Genomic DNA, 17256 nt, shown 5'->3' on the forward strand with positions numbered 1-17256 from the left:
GCAAAGCCCATACTGCATGTGTGAAGCATATATTCAGTGAGGAAAATGACTGTGATCTTAGAGCCGGCTCATCTCTTGGTTTGGGAGGAGGTCTGTACTATTTCGGGCCAATCAGAGAAACTGTTTTTTTTTTTTCTCTCTCTCTCTCTCTCTCTCTTCTGCTCAGTGACTATGGCTGTGAGGCCCATTTGTTAGAATAATTATGTGGCTGTTAACAGCATCCCAGCTTAAAATAAAATCAGTACTGCAATGATTTAAAGCAGCAGAGGCATAAAATGGCTGCTGAAGAGGCATTTTGATTGCATACATACACACAGCTACTGTGTGTGGGTTCCTGCTTAGATTAAAATCAGAGGAGCGCTATGAGGTGTCCTGGATAGAGACAGTACCTCTGTCCTCCCTCTGTGCTCAGAGTGAGCTGCACGTGCTCCTCTGGTTTATTTTGAGGTGGTCTTATCACAGCTGTTGTATCTGTGGTGGCAGCCTGTCCCAAGCCCCTCGACACTCTTCCTTTCCCCCACTCTGTCCTGGTAAGACCCTGTTTGCTCGTTACCCTGCTTCTTTAGGGACATTTACACTTAAATTGCATAAAAAATAACCTTAAATGCTGTGCTTCTGTGCTCTTCCTATTCTTAAAGGTACTAATAACTATTTTGTTTGAATTTGATGGCTATCTGAAGCTTTGTTGAAACTGAGAAGGAGTGAGACTCAATTGAGGCTTGCCTGTGTCATTTGTTAACAGAATGGAAAGAGATTAATTTTGTTTAAGGCTGTTTAAGCAAAAAATAATTTCTACTTAATATTTGTTTCAATTCTCTGACTATTGTTTCTTTGGACAGGGAAAAAAATCAATAATTCCCTTTCTTATAGTCACTGAATTTTCATTTTGATATCTGTCTCCTTTAGATATCTATATTGAATATAGTTGAGGTCACTTATGTAATACCGATGTTTTTTCAGAGTTGGAAATGCAGCTTTTGTACACACAGCCACTGACATTGACATCAATAAGAGTGGATTGGAAATAAATAAATAACTTGCCCATATAAAGAAGTTCCTAAAAATAGCCTGTGGGGTCTGGGACAGGTGCTATGTGCTCTGCTTGTGAAAGCAGTGTGAAGGCTGCACTAATTTTATGCACGTAAACAGGCTCCGGCTGTGAGCCTTAACAACATAAGACAGGCACAATCAATGTAGTACAATAATACGCTTTGCAATCTCTTTAATTGACTGAAGTTGAAACTCTCAGAGCCAAAAAAAGACAACATTGTTTTGCCTGTTTTGATATTAAAGATATGCTGTCAAGACAAAGAAAATACTGTATGTCCGTAGTAGGTGCAATTATTTAAAAAACAAGCATCTAATGTTTCTCACTGAGCTCCTTCAGCACAGAATATACAGCTGTTTCTTTGTGCCTTGCTAAAAGGCACCATGGTGGTACCTGCTGAGGGAGATAGTGATTAATCATTTTTTATTATGGATTTCATTATGGAACACTATTAGTACTATGCTGATTAATCATTTGGTCTAACAAATGTCAGAAAATACCCGTTATAAATCTCCACAGTCCAATGTGATGTCTTCAAATGCCCTGATTTGTCCGGCCAATAGTCCAAAACCCAAAGATATTCAGTTAACTATCATATATCACAAAGAAAAGCAGAACATCCTCTAGGATTTTTCGCGAGATTAAAACGTGTACGTCTCGTGAGCTGGGTGTCTCGTCCCACCCCTAGTAAATCCTCACATTTGAGAAGCTGGAACCAGCAAATGCTTTCCATTACTGCTTGAAAAAAATATTAAAACAATTATCATCATCAAAAAAGTTGCCAATTAATTGTCTTTTGACTAATTGATTAATCGACTAATCGCTGCAGCCCTAATCTGTAAACTCACACCCGGCTGATTTATCAAGTTTAGCTTTTTAGGTCTACTTCACGGTTACATTAAAAAAAGCACAGGTGTATAATAAAATTAATGATTCAGGGTTTCAGGGCCCTGGTATTGTCCATGCTGGCTCACTGGCATGGCTTACTGGGCCACTTAAATAGAACAGAGCCATCTAACACCTGTGCTTTTCCTGCTATGAGAAATCAAAGATTTGAAAATCCGCTGTGAAAAAGGCCAATTGCAAAGCTCTTTCATACAGCCTGAAATGAGTAGATCTTCTTTCAGTTAAACAGAAGCTGATTGAGTTAAGTATTATTCAAAATTAGCCTTCAAAAAGCACGAATGAAGACGACATTGATTTGATAGACAGTGGTTGGTCGGACTTGGTCATATAAAATGAAATGAATCGCAAAAAATCAGGCAGGATGATTCGCGGTGGAGCCAGGTAACAATGGATAACAATGTCAGGATGAGATAAATATCACTTCTTCCTCAGGTTCATTACCGAAACCAACTGTTTCCCTCTCAGTTCTAGTGCAGAAAAATGGAGGCTTGTCCTGCACCCACGGGTCCTGAGGCGTCGCCAGCCGAGGGTCAGCACATTGACCTGACAGAGGACCTGGCCCAGCAGCTGGAGGACATCATTAGCACCTACCAGGCTGAGCAGATTCCCGCTGAGCCAGAGGACACAGAGGAGGTCACAGCCGTCAAAGAGGCCGACACCCGCAAGGACCAGAAACTGGAGAAGAAGATGCTCAAAAACCTAGGTGTCTTGTTTTTTCTCAAAACTGTTTTATTGATTTTTAGCCGAGGTGGGTTTCATTCAGCTCAGTCAGCAAAAGTCCAAGTTGCACTGAAACTGATAGGTATGTAAGCAGAGCTGTGATGCGTGTAAGTGCATCCATCTGCAACAGATGAGCAGGTTTAAAGTTTTATATCCACATGCTTTTTATAGTTGGTGATAGATTTCTCATAATCCTTATTCCAAAATAATTTCTATTGACGAATAACTTTAGATGTACATATCATTGTGTTACAATCGTCATGCTCTGAGGTAACCAAAATTAATTAACTTGGCTTGTGACTGACAACGTTTAATTTGTGTGAAATTCTCTGTGACTCTTCAGGGAAGGAAGCCATGCTGCTGATGCAAAGTTTGAACAAACTCAACACTCCAGAACAGAAACTGGAAGCCATCATCAAGAAGCATGCTGAGCTGGTAAGAGGATGAATATAGAAAATTGGAAAGAGAACATATACAAGTGGTATCTTTTCCCTTTAGGGCATGTGTCTGGATGTTTCTGTGTATTTCTGCAGTTGGAGGAGCATCGGAGCGACCAGAAGCAGCTTAAGGTTCTGCAGAAGAAGTTGCTCCAGGTGATGAAGGAGAAGGACCAGCTGCAGAGCGAGCACAGCCGGGCCGTGCTGGCTCGCAGTAAACTGGAGGGGCTCTGCCGAGAGCTGCAGAGGCACAACAAGACTTTAAAGGTACTTCAGTTACTGTCATTTTTTTCAAGTATTGTGTAAGAATAACTGAACACCAAATCTCTTACAAGCATGGTATCAAATCTGAGCTACTGAAATTGCCATTTGTTGTTAGTGGGCATTCACACAGCCTGTGTTAGACATCAGACAAACGCAGGTCTTTCCATTCATTGTGAATGGGGGTAGTGCGTTCAGACTTCGGCGGGGTTTGCCGCAAAAAAAACGCAGCGGGCCTGTGGCGAAAAGTTGAGACCAACTCAACTTTTGGAGAAACGCAACCCTATGTCACGCTGCTGTGGCCAAACACGTAACCTGCGATCAGACTTGTCAGTGTGTTCTGATGCGGTGTGAGAGTCCCGTACAGGAAACAGGAAACATCACTGCCTCTATAGCTGCCCCAAGAAAGTTTTAAAAAAACGAAACACAAGCTCTGTACACCCCAGGAGTTTGTGTAACAGCTGAATATTTGCCAAATAACAAAGCACAGTCGATCTGTCTCGCTGTTCTCATTTCTTTCTCTCTTTCTCTGTGAAATGAAGCTGCTTTTAAGTGCGGTCGGAAATGTTGAGACCTATAAACGATCTGACAGAAAACAGTAGTTGTAAAATATAAAGTCTACTTGTGCTACATTGGGGGGTTAAAGAACACAACAGGACAAGCTAAAGATGCCTATCTCTTTATCACTGTGCAAATTGCAAATGTATCATACAAGGTTGTTTTGAGCTTAAATATCCATGCCTGAAATGCAGGAAGAGACCCTGCAGAGGTGCAGAGAGGACGACCTGAAGAGGAAAGAGATCACCACCCATTTCCAGGGGACGCTTAGTGATATTCAGGCCCAAATCGAGGAACACAGCGGCCGCAACACCAAGCTGTGCCAGGAGAACAGCGCTCTGGCAGAGAAACTCAAGGGGCTCATTACACAATACGACCAGCGAGAGGCGGTATGGATCCTGCCGCTTACTGAGCACACATGGGTTCAATATAGAGGCACAAAAAGTTTGATCTACATGCAAACCTACCAGACACTACCTGAACTGCACTTATCTAAGACCTCACACATCTGGGCCTCCGTGCCAGTTTCAAGCACATAAATTATATGCACATTACACCCAGGTCTTGCATTTATTAGTTACAGTATTTCAGTCTTATGCAGCCAAAGACTCCCTGAGCAAGAAATATAACAGCTTTCTCTCATAAATTCACCTAACTGTCTTCCAGAACCTGGAAAAGGTCTTCAAACACAGAGACCTGAAAGAAAAGCTGCTGGAAACCAAACTCACGCAGGCCAACATGATACTGAATGAGACAGAGGAGAAGCACAAGCTGGAAAAAGAGCTTGTATGTTTTTGTGTATCAGATTTGTCGAGTGCTTCAAGCATTTTTAATAAATTTTTTGCAATTCTAATCCCCTAATGCTCATTTTCATGGACCATTTTATTAAATTCCACAGCTGCTAAAACAGGCGGCAGAGTATAAAACAAAAGTGAAGGTCATGAAGGAGCAAGAAAAAGATATGAAGATCCAGGTACAGTGACAGGGCATCATGAGCAAAATTGACTTGTTTTTCTGCTTCTCTAGATGCACAAACTGTATAATGTCTTTCTCACTTTTTCTCCTCAGCTTGATATGTACTCCAAAAAGTTTGATGAATTCCAGGGCACCGTATCTCAGAGTAACAGTGTCTACACTGGCTTCAAACAGGACATGGACAAAGTAAGAACACTTGCAAAGAATCTTTGAAGTCGGCTTCAGGATATTGGTTAGATTACTTTGTTTATCTGGGAATAAAAACATGATAAAAACAGGAATAACAGAAAACAATCCCATGTGATTTACACTAACACTAAATCTGACAGACTGTATATTCCTACACTCTATTGTGGCAGTTATTTTTAGAAGTGGCTTTGATTGTGTACTAGGTAACGTGATTTTTTTGTGTGATGTAGATGGCCAAGAAAATGAAAAAGATGGATAAAGAGTGCCAGTCATGGAAGACTCGCTTTGATGGTTGCAACAAGAGTCTCCTTGACATGGTGGCAGATGTAAGAAACATATTTTCCTCTGTCATTTATAGCCCAATACAAGGGTTTGGTTGTTGGTATCGTTTTACTAGACAAAGACAAAGATGCCCTCACTTTTAAAAAATACTGTTCATGCATTTTAATCCTTTACAGAAAGCAATCAAGGAAAAGGAGTTTGAGCTCATCATGACCAAGAACCAGAAGCTTGAGAATCTGTGCAGGGCTTTGCAAGAGGAGAGGAAGAGTCTTTACGAGAAGGTGCAGGGAGCTGGAAGTCAACCAGACATCCACCCTACCAAACCAACAGAGAAGAAGGGCACCGAGGAGCTGGAGACCCCTAAAGTCCCTAAAGAGGATGACCCTGCAGAGAATACTGCAGCTCCTGCTGCTGCTGCCCCCGCCGGGACACCGACAGCCGAAACTCCCCTGACCAAGGAGCTGGCTAAGCTGAAGGCTGAGCAGAGCCGCCTGAAGGAGATTACCGGCTCTTTCACAATCTCTCATGTTATATCCACAGAAAAAGTTGTTAGCCAATCACAAGGACTCTCTGAGGGTGTCCAGGAGCCAGAAGAGAACCATATAGAGGAGAGCAATGGCAAACACCTCCAGGAAGTCGAGGAGGATGGATGCCAAGAACAGAGAGATTTGGAAATGGAATCAGTTGATTAATGCTGCAACTGATGTGGAAAATCTGCCTCATGTGAGCTTCATAGCAATAAAAAGTAAAATGCTGGCTTTGTGTTCAGTGTCTGATCCCGATATGTCAGATTAAAAAAAAAAACAGGCCAACTACAACTCAGCAGTATGCATTTTCTAACACTGCTTAGAAAACGCTTGTCCTGATTGATCATCAATACAAAAGATTACCAACGGTGTTATAAAATATCTGTTTCTTTGATAAAAAAGTCAAAAAGGTACAAGACTGTGTACATAAAGACAGAATATAATAAGTTAACTACGACTCCCAAGTAGGCACGGGCCGGTTCAAGGTATAGGCTACCGCGGTTTGAAAAAGTCACAGTTTCAAAAACTACTAACATCTTCTGTCATACTGTTCCTAAGGTATGAACCGTTTTTTAGTCTTGAAGGACAGAAAGTATAGTTAAGAAATCCCTGTCCCTGTCAGTGTGCAGTGTGTTTAAAAATAAGAAACTAATTTTACACAGACATTTAAAAAATAATACATTTTAAAGCTGTAATTGCGATACCGCAATACCGTGATATTTTTGCTGAAGGTTATCATACCGTCAGAATTGTATACCGGCCCATGCCTACTCCCAAGGTGCATTTCAGCAAGAGACATCCAATCAGAGCATAAAAATCTGTTCAAGTGCAGCCTCTAGCTCACCTGCTAGAGCGCGCGCCCCATGTAGGCTCAGTCCTTGCCAGCAACCCGGATTCGAATCCGACCCAAGGTCCATTGCTGTATGTCATCCCCTCTCTCTCTCATTTCCTGTCTCTCTTCAGCTGTTCTAAATAAAGGAAAAATATCTTTAAAAAAAGAAAACAAAAATATGTTCAATTTTGGAATAATTCAGACACTATGCTGTGTTTTGATCGCAACTGCAACAACGAAGCATTTGGAAATTTGTGCATCTGACTGACTTCTCCATAAAAACAAGTACCAAGGCTTATGGGTATTGCAGTATTTAGAGCCATCCCCCATTACAAGCTGATGGACAAAACAATATTCCTACTATGTTATATACTATAATACCATTGGGAATAGCATTTTAAGAATAGAGAAGACTTCCAGAACCAGCTGCTCCTCCTACTTTGTACCTTTATTCGCAATTCTGGATGAGGTTGTAGCCAAGTTATTTTACCCACAACATAAGTGAAAACTGCATTTTCACAATTTGCTAAAACAAGCCAGAAGACATTTGGGGGCGTCTAGCAATTTAGTATTGCATTTCTAAAAAGTTGGGGGACTTACAGGCAACAGATTTCTTTTCTCTAAAAAGACTGGATCCTACATTTCCCATAATACAACCTAGCTTCTTCTTGTTAGACCCTCCCTATCTGGTTCTTTCAAACTTCAGCTAAAAAATGTGTCTGTTGTAAACTGAGTAATTTTCTCAGACCTGACAAAGCTCCTTCCAGAACCACAGAAGATATTATACAACCATTCTCACAAGCAGTAGTACTTATGTCTAACTGATCTTCATGTGTAAAATCAGTTGAGTGTCCCTTAAAAATGGGCTCAAACAGAAATCATTTGTTTCCCCATTTCCCTAAAGTGGACTTCGAGAGAAGGCAGAGACTGTTCACTCCGGTGCACTGATAACATAAAAAGCTGCATATCTTATGAAACTATTACAAAACAAAGAAAATGGCTGATAGAGCAGACCCGACTGCAGTGAAAGCTCTCACACCTTTTGTTGAAAATAGAAAAGCGCTGCTGGACCTCACTGAGGAAGAGAGCAGGGAAGGTAAGCAGCATTTTGAGGGGCCAGACAAGTGCACATAAAAATAGACATGCAGACAGCGTGTTCTGCAGTTGGCAGGCGATTTATGGTCGTACCATGAGTGGGGGTAAGCAGGAGGCCTGTCAATCATTAGACGTAAAGAAGGAACCCAAACAGACTTTCAGACATTAACTTCATTTGCTTTGTCTCACACAGGCTCTCTCCAGGAATTCATCAGGCAGAAAATACGCATAGAGCAAAAACAGTCACTGCTGGGTCTGTTTGAAGCTGGTGCAGATTTGTACAGAAGGTTATGGGCTGTACACAGTATTTGAACAACCTATAAAATACAATTTCTATTAAAATAAAAAAGTAAATGGAGCTTCATAGCAGCACAACTTCAGCTTTGCACTCTTAGACATGCAGAGATGGGTTGTTTACTTCCATTTTATCCAATTTTACAGTTTGTCTGTAAAGAGGAAAAAGGATGCAGAGGACCTCTGGAGAAAAAACATTCAGTAAGAGCTACAACTAAAACACAATGCCAAAAGAACTAGAGAGGATGTTGACTCACTGAGGTCACCAAACCTGCTGTAACTGACACCCCGACATAGAAAACATCTGCTGAGAGACCCCTGATTGTGCAACAGTAAACCTATATTATAAGATATTGTGTACTTGAAAAAACAAAATAATGGAGTAAACATGATCTCTCCAGTGTTTGGTGTTTCCCTGATTCTTCTCCAGATCTTTAAGGTGGAGACGGCCGAGTAGACAGGAGAACTGACGGATTAACACCAGCAGGGTCTTTTTACCTTTCCCAAGATATTTCTCTAATGTCACTGTTCTGCAACACACACAGAAACAGTAAAATATTTAAGTGCAAAATAGGCCAACCCACACAAAGGTTTTGGCAGATAATGCCATTTTTAACTAGCACAGGGTTTAGTTTAATGACTTATAAATGCGTAAAAACAAATGAATCAAACTTTTTTGGCATCAATGAGAGATGTATCTGGTGAAGTATATTTTGACTGATGGTTCCCGTCGAGTATTTTAGCGCTCAGTTGTAACTCATCATCCAAACGCTGCAGAAAGGCATCCACTGCACCTGTGTTACATCGGCCACAAAATTAAATGCCACGATGTGAATAATAATAAAAAATAAAAAAAGGAAGTTATGTCAGTACCTCACTTCTAGTTGCTGATAGTCTTGCACAACATCCTGTAAAGCAGCAAAGCTGGAGAAATCACACAACAAAGTGAAGTTATTAAACAAAGTTAAAAGTTAAATGCACAGCAAGATTTACTGTTGCACAATGACATCTTTAAATGTTGCCAAGACAACATTTGGCAATCATAGGTAAAAAGTTCTTGGTTGGTAAAGTGATGATGCTTTTACTTAGATTTTCATCCTGCATTTTGTCATCTCTGTCTTCCCTACAGATTTAGCCTGGTTGAAAAAGTCGATTGTGATCATCGGGAGGCTTGCTGTTGCCATTGGATTTGAGACCCTGAACTTTGCAAACACAGAGATGTATCCAACATCTCTGAGGTGTGAATCACAGGAGTGTTGGTAGATATGAATTTGTTTTTATGTGCTGTGAAACATCATAAACAATGGGCACATCAGACTGCCAAGTAAAGACTTGGACAAATTCACACAACATGGTATAATCAGGTTTTTCTGCACAGCCAAAACGTACAAATTCTATGATCACACTGTTCGGATCACGAGGCGGTGTGGGTGCTCATGCTGAACGTAAACTCGGACACCCAATCAGCTTTGTCCAATCGACAACTCCAATTATGTGGAATCAAACAAAATGATGACATCCTCAATGAATGTCGACAAAAATAAAAAGGCAGCATTACTGTGCACAATTGTACCGTGAATGGATAGAGAGAAGAAATATGGAGTTGCAGTTGTCTGGAAATATGCAGACAACATATATCTGCCAGTTAAAAACAATCAAAAGAGTAATAGAAATTCTGAATGTCTTACTTGATTGCAACTTGATTTGCCTCAAATTGTCAGTGTGCTCATCAGCCAGTGACACTGGAGCAATCGTGGCCCCAATTTCTGCTTTATCGACTGGCCAGTAGGGGTGTGCAAAAAAATCAATTCGGATTTGAATCGCGATTCAAGCTCTACCGATTCAAAATCGATTCATAGAATTCCAAAAATCAATTCATATTTTTTTGTCTACTGCAATCACAATAGATAGATAGATACTAGTGATGGCGAACTGAAGCTTTCTGAACCAGTGAAGCTTTCAATCTAATTGTATCGAAAAAGCTTCAATACTCGAAGCGTCAGAACTCTATGAGGACATCTAGTGGTAGAAGTTAAGGATAACATTGTGTCACAAACTTTCACAGATATCCATGAATGTCTTTGAGTCAAAGATGAATACATTTTGAGTATGAATTCATGGATAAATAAATAATGACATAAATAACTAAGCCTATTTGTGACCTTGCATAAATAAAAATGTAATTGCCTTCTCCACAAACAATAAAGTTAGGATTGGTTGTAAACTTGTCTTGTGTTTGTAAACAAATACATCAATTTGGGAGGGAAATGAATGAAGAACACATTGCACACACATTTCTGTGATTATATTGAGGACGTAGCCTAGAACAACATTGTCTCCTCAGCCAAATAGGTGAGATAGGCAGTGCAGAAGGCGTACGCTATATGAGCAATCTAACAGTCTGACATATAGTCAACTGCCAGTGTGGTGTTTATAGAAATTGTATGAGTCAATTGATTGGGGCAGTGCTTTGACAGTGGCAAGGACATACTTTGGGACAGTGAAAGTGCTTGTGGACAGTGAAAGTGCTTGTGGACAGGTCAGGGGGATATTATTGTGCTTCTGCTACATCATATGTCATTTTTATTCAGAAACAGAATTTTCTCCACTGTTCCAGGGCTGAGCCGATTTCTTTTCTTACTGACCACTTCGCCAGCTTCAGAGAAAACCCGCTCACATGGCACAGAGGAGGCAGGTGTACACAGGATATTACGGGCCAGCACGTACAAATGAGGGTACACATGCTTGTGTTGTGCCCAAAACTGGAGGGTGTCTTCTGAACATCGTACGTTGGGCTCACTGAGGTACCGCTGCACCTCTACTGTGGCATTTGCAGTTGCACTTTTCACCTTCCTCGTCTCGGAAACATGTTGGTCCAGCAAATCCCATAGGCCACTTCCTGAATAATGACAAAAAATGCATTAGGCTACAAAAATACAATATAAACAATTGACAATGACAATATAGACCATAGATTCATACCTGAGGATTCAGCAGGCTCTTGTGTTGCTGGTTCAGGTGGAGTGCTGCTGTCTCTCAAAAGAAATGAACATTCTGCTGTTAGCCTTCTCACAGCATTGTCAGAATTCCCAGGATTGCAAAACCCCATGGTTTTAAATCGTGGATCCAGGAGAGTGGTCAGGGAGTGTTGACTGGCTGTCTCATAGTGACTCACTCTCTCAGTCATGAGCCGTGTGAGGTTGTTGCAGAGCTGCTTAGCCATCTCACCATTAACCTCCCGCTGTCTGGAACTTGTGGCATGCCTCAGCATTCTCACAAGGGGAACAATTTTGGATTTGGTTTGAATGTTTTTTCTGCTGACAGCTCCACTGTTGCTTCTTTTATGGGAGACAATGCTCCAAGGCATTCAGCTATGGTTTGGTATTCTGCTGAGGTCAGAGCCACCAAATCGGTGCACAGTGACACCACTGCAGCACTGACTGGTTCCCTCTGCTCATATAGCCGGGCCATCATGGCATATGTGCTGTTCCAGCGAGTCTCCACTTCCTGCACAAGCTTGTGAGTAGGCGTCCCCATCTGTTGCTGGATGCTGAGGAGCCGCTCTCTGGCAACAGTGCTTGTCCTAAAATAGGCCGCAATCTTCTTTGCCTTGCCCCTTATTTCTTCCAGACCCGGTGTCTGGTCAATGGCTTTCTTGACAACCAGGTTCAAAGCATGGGCAATGCAAATGCTGTGTCTGACCTGCAAAATAGTCCCACATGCTATCATGTTTGCCGCACCATCAGTCACAAGGCATCTCACCTTTCCCTTAATCCCCCATTCCTCCATGACAGAATTCTTACGGATAACAAAATAGTGGACAATTTGTCATCACCATCAATAAAATGGAAAGTGATGGCATCCATATGGATTTATGTCCACATGTCTGAGGTCAGACTCACAGCTGTAGCCTTCTGCAATTCTTTCTTGGCCTTCAGCTTTTCCTCCATAAACTTGGACTCCACCATGCCTTTCAGAGTTTGCCATGACGGCAGAATATAGGATGGATCCAAAAGGCTCAGAAAAGCTCTGAATCCAATATCATCCACCATTCTGAAGGGTTGTGAGTCTTTTATGACCATGTTGACAAGTGCTTCATCTATCCTGTCCTTTCTATTTCCTACAACACAACAAATGTACATTAATAATTGCATGCATGTAGGCCTACTGAAATGTGAAAAACACAAACGGTTAAGACAGAAGTACAGTGAGGAAAATAAGTATTTGAACACCCTGCTATTTTGCAAGTTCTCCCACTTAGAAATCATGGAGGGGTCTGAAATTGTCATCGTAGGTGCATGTCCACTGTGAGAGACAATCTAAAAAAAAATAAATAAATCCAGAAATCACAATGTATGATTTTTTAACTATTTATTTGTATGATACAGCTGCAAATAAGTATTTGAACACCTGAGAAAATCAATGTTAATATTTGGTACAGTAGCCTTTGTTCGCAATTACAGAGGTCAAACGTTTCCTGTAGTTTTTCACCAGGTTTGCACACACTGCAGGAGGGATTTTGGCCCACTCCTCCACACAGATCTTCTCTAGATCAGTCAGGTTTCTGGGCTGTCGCTGAGAAACACAGAGTTTGAGCTCCCTCCAAGGATTCTCTATTGGGTTTAGGTCTGGAGACTGGCTAGGCCACGCCAGAACCTTGATATGCTTCTTACAGAGCCACGCCTTGGTTATCCTGGCTGTGTGCTTCGGGTCATTGTCATGTTGGAAGACCCAGCCTCGACCCATCTTCAATGCTCTAACTGAGGGAAGGAGGTTGTTCCCCAAAATCTCGCAATACATGGCCCCGGTCATCCTCTCCTTAATACAGTGCAGTCGCCCTGTCCCATGTGCAGAAAAACACCCCCAAAGCATGATGCTACCACCCCCATGCTTCACAGTAGGGATGGTGTTCTTGGGATGGTACTCATCATTCTTCTTCCGCCAAACATGGTTAGTGGAATTATGACCAAAAAGTTCTATTTTGGTCTCATCTGACCACATGACTTTCTCCCATGACTCCTCTGGATCATCCAAATGGTCATTGGCAAACTTAAGACGGGCCTTGACATGTGCTGGTTTAAGCAGGGGAACCTTCCGTGCCATGCATGATTTCAAACCATGACGTCTTAGTGTATTACCAACAGTAACCTTGGAAACGGTGGTCCCAGATCTTTTCAGTTTCAGTTTCTCATTGACCAGCTCCTCCCGTGTAGTTCTGGGCTGATTTCTCACCTTTCTTAGGATCATTGAGACCCCACGAGGTGAGATCTTGCATGGAGCCCCAGTCCGAGGGAGATTGACAGTCATGTTTAGCTTCTTCCATTTTCTAATGATTGCTCCAACAGTGGACCTTTTTTCACCAAGCTGCTTGGCAATTTCCCCGTAGCCCTTTCCAGCCTTGTGGAGGTGTACAATTTTGTCTCTAGTGTCTTTGGACAGCTCTTTGGTCTTGGCCATGTTAGTAGTTGGATTCTTACTGATTGTATGGGGTGGACAGGTGTCTTTAAGCAGCTAACGACCTCAAACAGGTGCATCTAATTTAGGATAATAAAATGGAGTGGAGGTGGACATTTTAAAGGCAGACTAACAGGTCTTTGAGGGTCAGAATTCTAGCTGATAGACAGGTGTTCAAATACTTATTTGCAGCTGTATCATACAAATAAATAGTTAAAAAATCATATATTGTGATTTCTGGATTTCTTTTTTTAGATTATGTCTCTCACAGTGGACATGCACCTACGATGACAATTTCAGACCCCGCCATGATTTCTAAGTGGGAGAACTTGCAAAATAGCAGGGTGTTCAAATACTTATTTTCCTCACTGTATATTGAGAGACTACCGAGTTCACACTTGAAAGGGAACAAATGAGTCAGAAGAAAAACTCACCCTGACTGCTGGATTCAGCTTGTTCAGAGGCTGTGGCACGATCATGCTTGGCACGGAAGTGCGTCAACATGGATGAGGTATTGTTATTATAGGCCAGCTTCTGGTCACAAGTCAAACACTGGACCTACAAAAAAAAAATATCCTTATTGCCTATAGTCACAAACAATTATATTATGAAGATATAACTTAGGTTGTGGCTAATTTAAATGCAGACTTATGCATACCACCGTATCCCATATAAGTAATAAAATAACATATGCTATTGCCAACCTTGTTGGGCGAAATCAAATCAAAGTGTTCCCACATCTCTGAACGGCCTCTCTTCGCAACAGGTTCCATGTCTAATCCTCGCTAAACTCTAGCAATACACTCTACACACGGTAGAAAAACTTACCTCCAATACACTTACTTTAAATAAACTCTACACACGATAGAAAACCTTACCTCCAATACACTCTGCACACGGTAGAAAAACTTACCTCAAATAAACTCTACACACGGTAGAAAACCTTACCTCCAATACACTCTACACACGGTAGAAAAACTTACCTCAAATAAACTACTCGCTAACTTACCTCCAATAAACTCTACACTTGCTATAATACTCGCTATAATAATCTCTCTATATTCACTAACTCTGTTGACTCTCCTACTGCAACAACCCACAAATACGCGCCCTGTGTCGCACTATTTTTAAAGCTTTGAATTCAACTTCGAAGCAGTCACGTGGGTGTGTGTGAAATGCAGCTTCGGACGTCACTGGTCACGTGATTATCACGAAACCAATCAAGCTCCGATACAAAGCTTCACTCCAAGTAGGTTCATTTCTTCGATACATGCCTCGAAGCAGGAGGTTCATGGCTAACATCACTAATAAATACTTTATTGATCCCCAAAGGGAAATCCAAGGTCCCAGTAGCTTACTGACATCACACACACAACATATACATCATAACAGGATGTTAAAATAACAAATAAACAATACACATGAATATACTAAGGGATGTATAAGATAGATAGATAGAGAGATATATATATATATATATATATATACATACATACATACATGGGAAAAGTAACTACATGTACATACTGTGTTTGTTTAATAGAGAATCGTTTTTTAATCGAAAATCTATATTGAATCGCATCGTGAGCTTAACAATCGGAATCAAATCAAATTGTGACATTTTCTGAATCGTACACCCCTACTGGCCAGTATCTGGCAGGAGCTGCCTCTTTTTCTTTACGGTAAATTTCTGTCTTACTATACCTGCCACCATGTCTTTCAAATACTCTGAGCTCTCTGAAAAGATACATAGGAGAAAAAATAACTTACCAATTTAAGATATCTGTTTCAGCTCATAGTAAGAAGTTCCTCACATTGGTTTTTATGTGTGATGTCGGTGCTGTACAGTGGATTGGTGACAATGTTGCCTGATGAGTGTTGAGATGAGTGGAGTCGCCCTGCCAGAGACCATAGAGGATGTGGAGAATCTAAGACGGTAAATGGATTATATGATATATATATAGCATGAATTTTGCGATGTCAATATTTATTTCGATATTCTTAAACATACCGTATATAAAAACACAAAGGTTACGGGAAAACCCATCAAAATACATTTATACTATAGAATATCAAAACAACAGGTTTTCGTACAACACAAGGGTTCATTTAAACTGACAGTAAAACCTGAATAAATAAATAAAGATAATTTTTTCGGGATATTACTATGCACTCATCGTACAGTGTCTTGTGGTGGTTTTTGAGGTGAGAAAAGAGGTTGGTTGTAATGCCGGCCAATGAAATATGTGGGCTCTAAATTGATCACAACACACAGCCACCGGCGCATCTCTCCACAAAATAAACAGAATATCACATACTTTTCGGTACATTTTTCTTTCTTTTTTTGATTATTTTTAGGCATTTTCAGCACTTTATTTTGATAGGACAGATGAAGACATGAAAGGGGAAAGAGAGGGGGGAATGACATGCAGCAAAGGGCCGCAGGTCGGAGTCAAACTCGGACCCGCTGCGTCGAGGAGTACCTCTATATATGGGCGCCCGCTCTCCCAACTGAGCTATCCAGGCGCCCTTTTTGGTACATTTTCGATATTGATATTGCACAACGTGATATTGCAAAAACGATATTTGGTCGATATATCGTGCATCCCTATATTAGAGTTATTTATGTTTAGCATTATTAGCTGCCATTCTTTGCCCAGCCCCAGAGAAGATTATAAGTGCAACACTAACAACAACGATCCACAATTAACAGGTTGCCAATGTTACAAGGAACCAATACTTAGCAGTGTCAAACCAACAACAAGAAATAAAACTCCCAGTTTCCCAAAATCTTATGAGTATAATAGAAAAAGACGATGGTAGATAAATAAAGCAGAAAAGCATTTACATATGACACAACAGGAAGAAGGTGTCAAGAGGGGGGAAGATGGCAGGAAAGGTGGGAGAAAAGGTGACAATCTGTGAATCTGAAAATAATGTTTGTAAATCTAGATTTACCATTAGCCTAGGCAGGTGCAGCTGACATATAATGAGTCTTTCTTGTTAGGGCTGCACAATATATTGTTTTTTTAATGTCATTGCAATTTCAACTGGTGCAATATACACATTGCAGAAGGCTGCAACATATCGCAATAGACACAAAACAGATTTTTTTTTTGTGTTAGTTAAATGTAACTGTCACTTTTTTTTAGTGGTGCCTTTTATATTACATTTTTTCCATAAAAGAATGTTGGAAATTATTTACTTTTATTTGTTTTAAATTTCAACAAGCAGTTTGTTGTATAGGGCTTGGGCGCCGCGTTGCATTCTGGGACGTGGCGGCCATGTTGATGGCCTCACGAATGTAAACATACAGCAATTCGAATGAGGAGAAGAAGCAGAGTTGTTAGAAAGAAAAGAAAAAAAAAGATGTTAAAATCCAGAAAATGATGTGGAATTTACCGGGATACTTTAAATAGGGAAGCCAGGGACCGGTATGTGGACAAAATCGGCTGTGCTCCACCTAGCTGCTAGTTTAGTAACCGTTAGTGCTAACAACCGTTCACACATGTAATACTTTTAACTATGTGTTTCAAAAGTGTAGTTAGTAGCTGTCAACCCTCCCGTTTTTTCCGGGTTTCTCATGTATTTGAGCTCTTTTCCCGCTGTCTTCCCGTTTTAGTATTTTCCTATAAAATATCCCGTATATGAATACTCTCATAACATTAACGTTAGCCC

At 40.9% G+C, this 17256-nt stretch overlaps 1 protein-coding gene and 1 long non-coding RNA gene across 3 annotated transcripts; one reads left to right on the forward strand and one right to left on the reverse strand.

Annotated features, from left to right (window-relative positions):
- Window positions 1–342: 342 nt before the first annotated feature.
- txlnbb (taxilin beta b) lies at window positions 343–6180 on the forward strand. Of its 2 annotated transcripts, XM_031309677.2 has the most exons (10): window positions 343–530; window positions 2420–2657; window positions 3018–3109; window positions 3208–3378; window positions 4125–4319; window positions 4597–4716; window positions 4829–4903; window positions 4999–5091; window positions 5325–5420; window positions 5553–6068. In XM_031309677.2, exons 2-10 carry the CDS (start codon window positions 2435–2437, stop codon window positions 6066–6068), a joined length of 1581 nt encoding a protein of 526 aa, XP_031165537.1. In that variant the 5' UTR covers window positions 343–530; window positions 2420–2434. The 2 variants fall into 2 exon arrangements, with proteins under 2 accessions (XP_031165537.1, XP_031165538.1); XM_031309678.2 differs by lacking the exon at window positions 343–530 and having other exon boundaries at window positions 2435–2657; window positions 5553–6180.
- Window positions 6181–8795: 2615 nt separating this feature from the next.
- LOC118493704 lies at window positions 8796–15523 on the reverse strand. Its single transcript, XR_004895656.1, has 3 exons — window positions 15349–15523; window positions 9003–9048; window positions 8796–8918 (listed from the first exon to the last, which is right to left on the reverse strand). It is a non-coding gene; the product is annotated as an uncharacterized LOC118493704 (long non-coding RNA).
- Between the last annotated feature and the right edge of the window lie 1733 nt (window positions 15524–17256).

This window comes from Sander lucioperca, chromosome 18, assembly GCF_008315115.2.
Source record: "Sander lucioperca isolate FBNREF2018 chromosome 18, SLUC_FBN_1.2, whole genome shotgun sequence".
NCBI lineage: Eukaryota > Metazoa > Chordata > Actinopteri > Perciformes > Percidae > Sander > Sander lucioperca.

Excerpts from the sequence above, each read along its gene's own strand:
- txlnbb (XM_031309677.2), top strand. The coding sequence starts at position 2,435 with ATGGAGGCTTGTCCTGCACCCACGGGTCCTGAGGCGTCGCCAGCCGAG. Across the intron at positions 4,717-4,828 it reads ACAAGCTGGAAAAAGAGCTT|CTGCTAAAACAGGCGGCAGA; the intron begins GTATGTTTTTGT and ends TAAATTCCACAG. Across the intron at positions 5,092-5,324 it reads TCAAACAGGACATGGACAAA|ATGGCCAAGAAAATGAAAAA; the intron begins GTAAGAACACTT and ends TGTGTGATGTAG.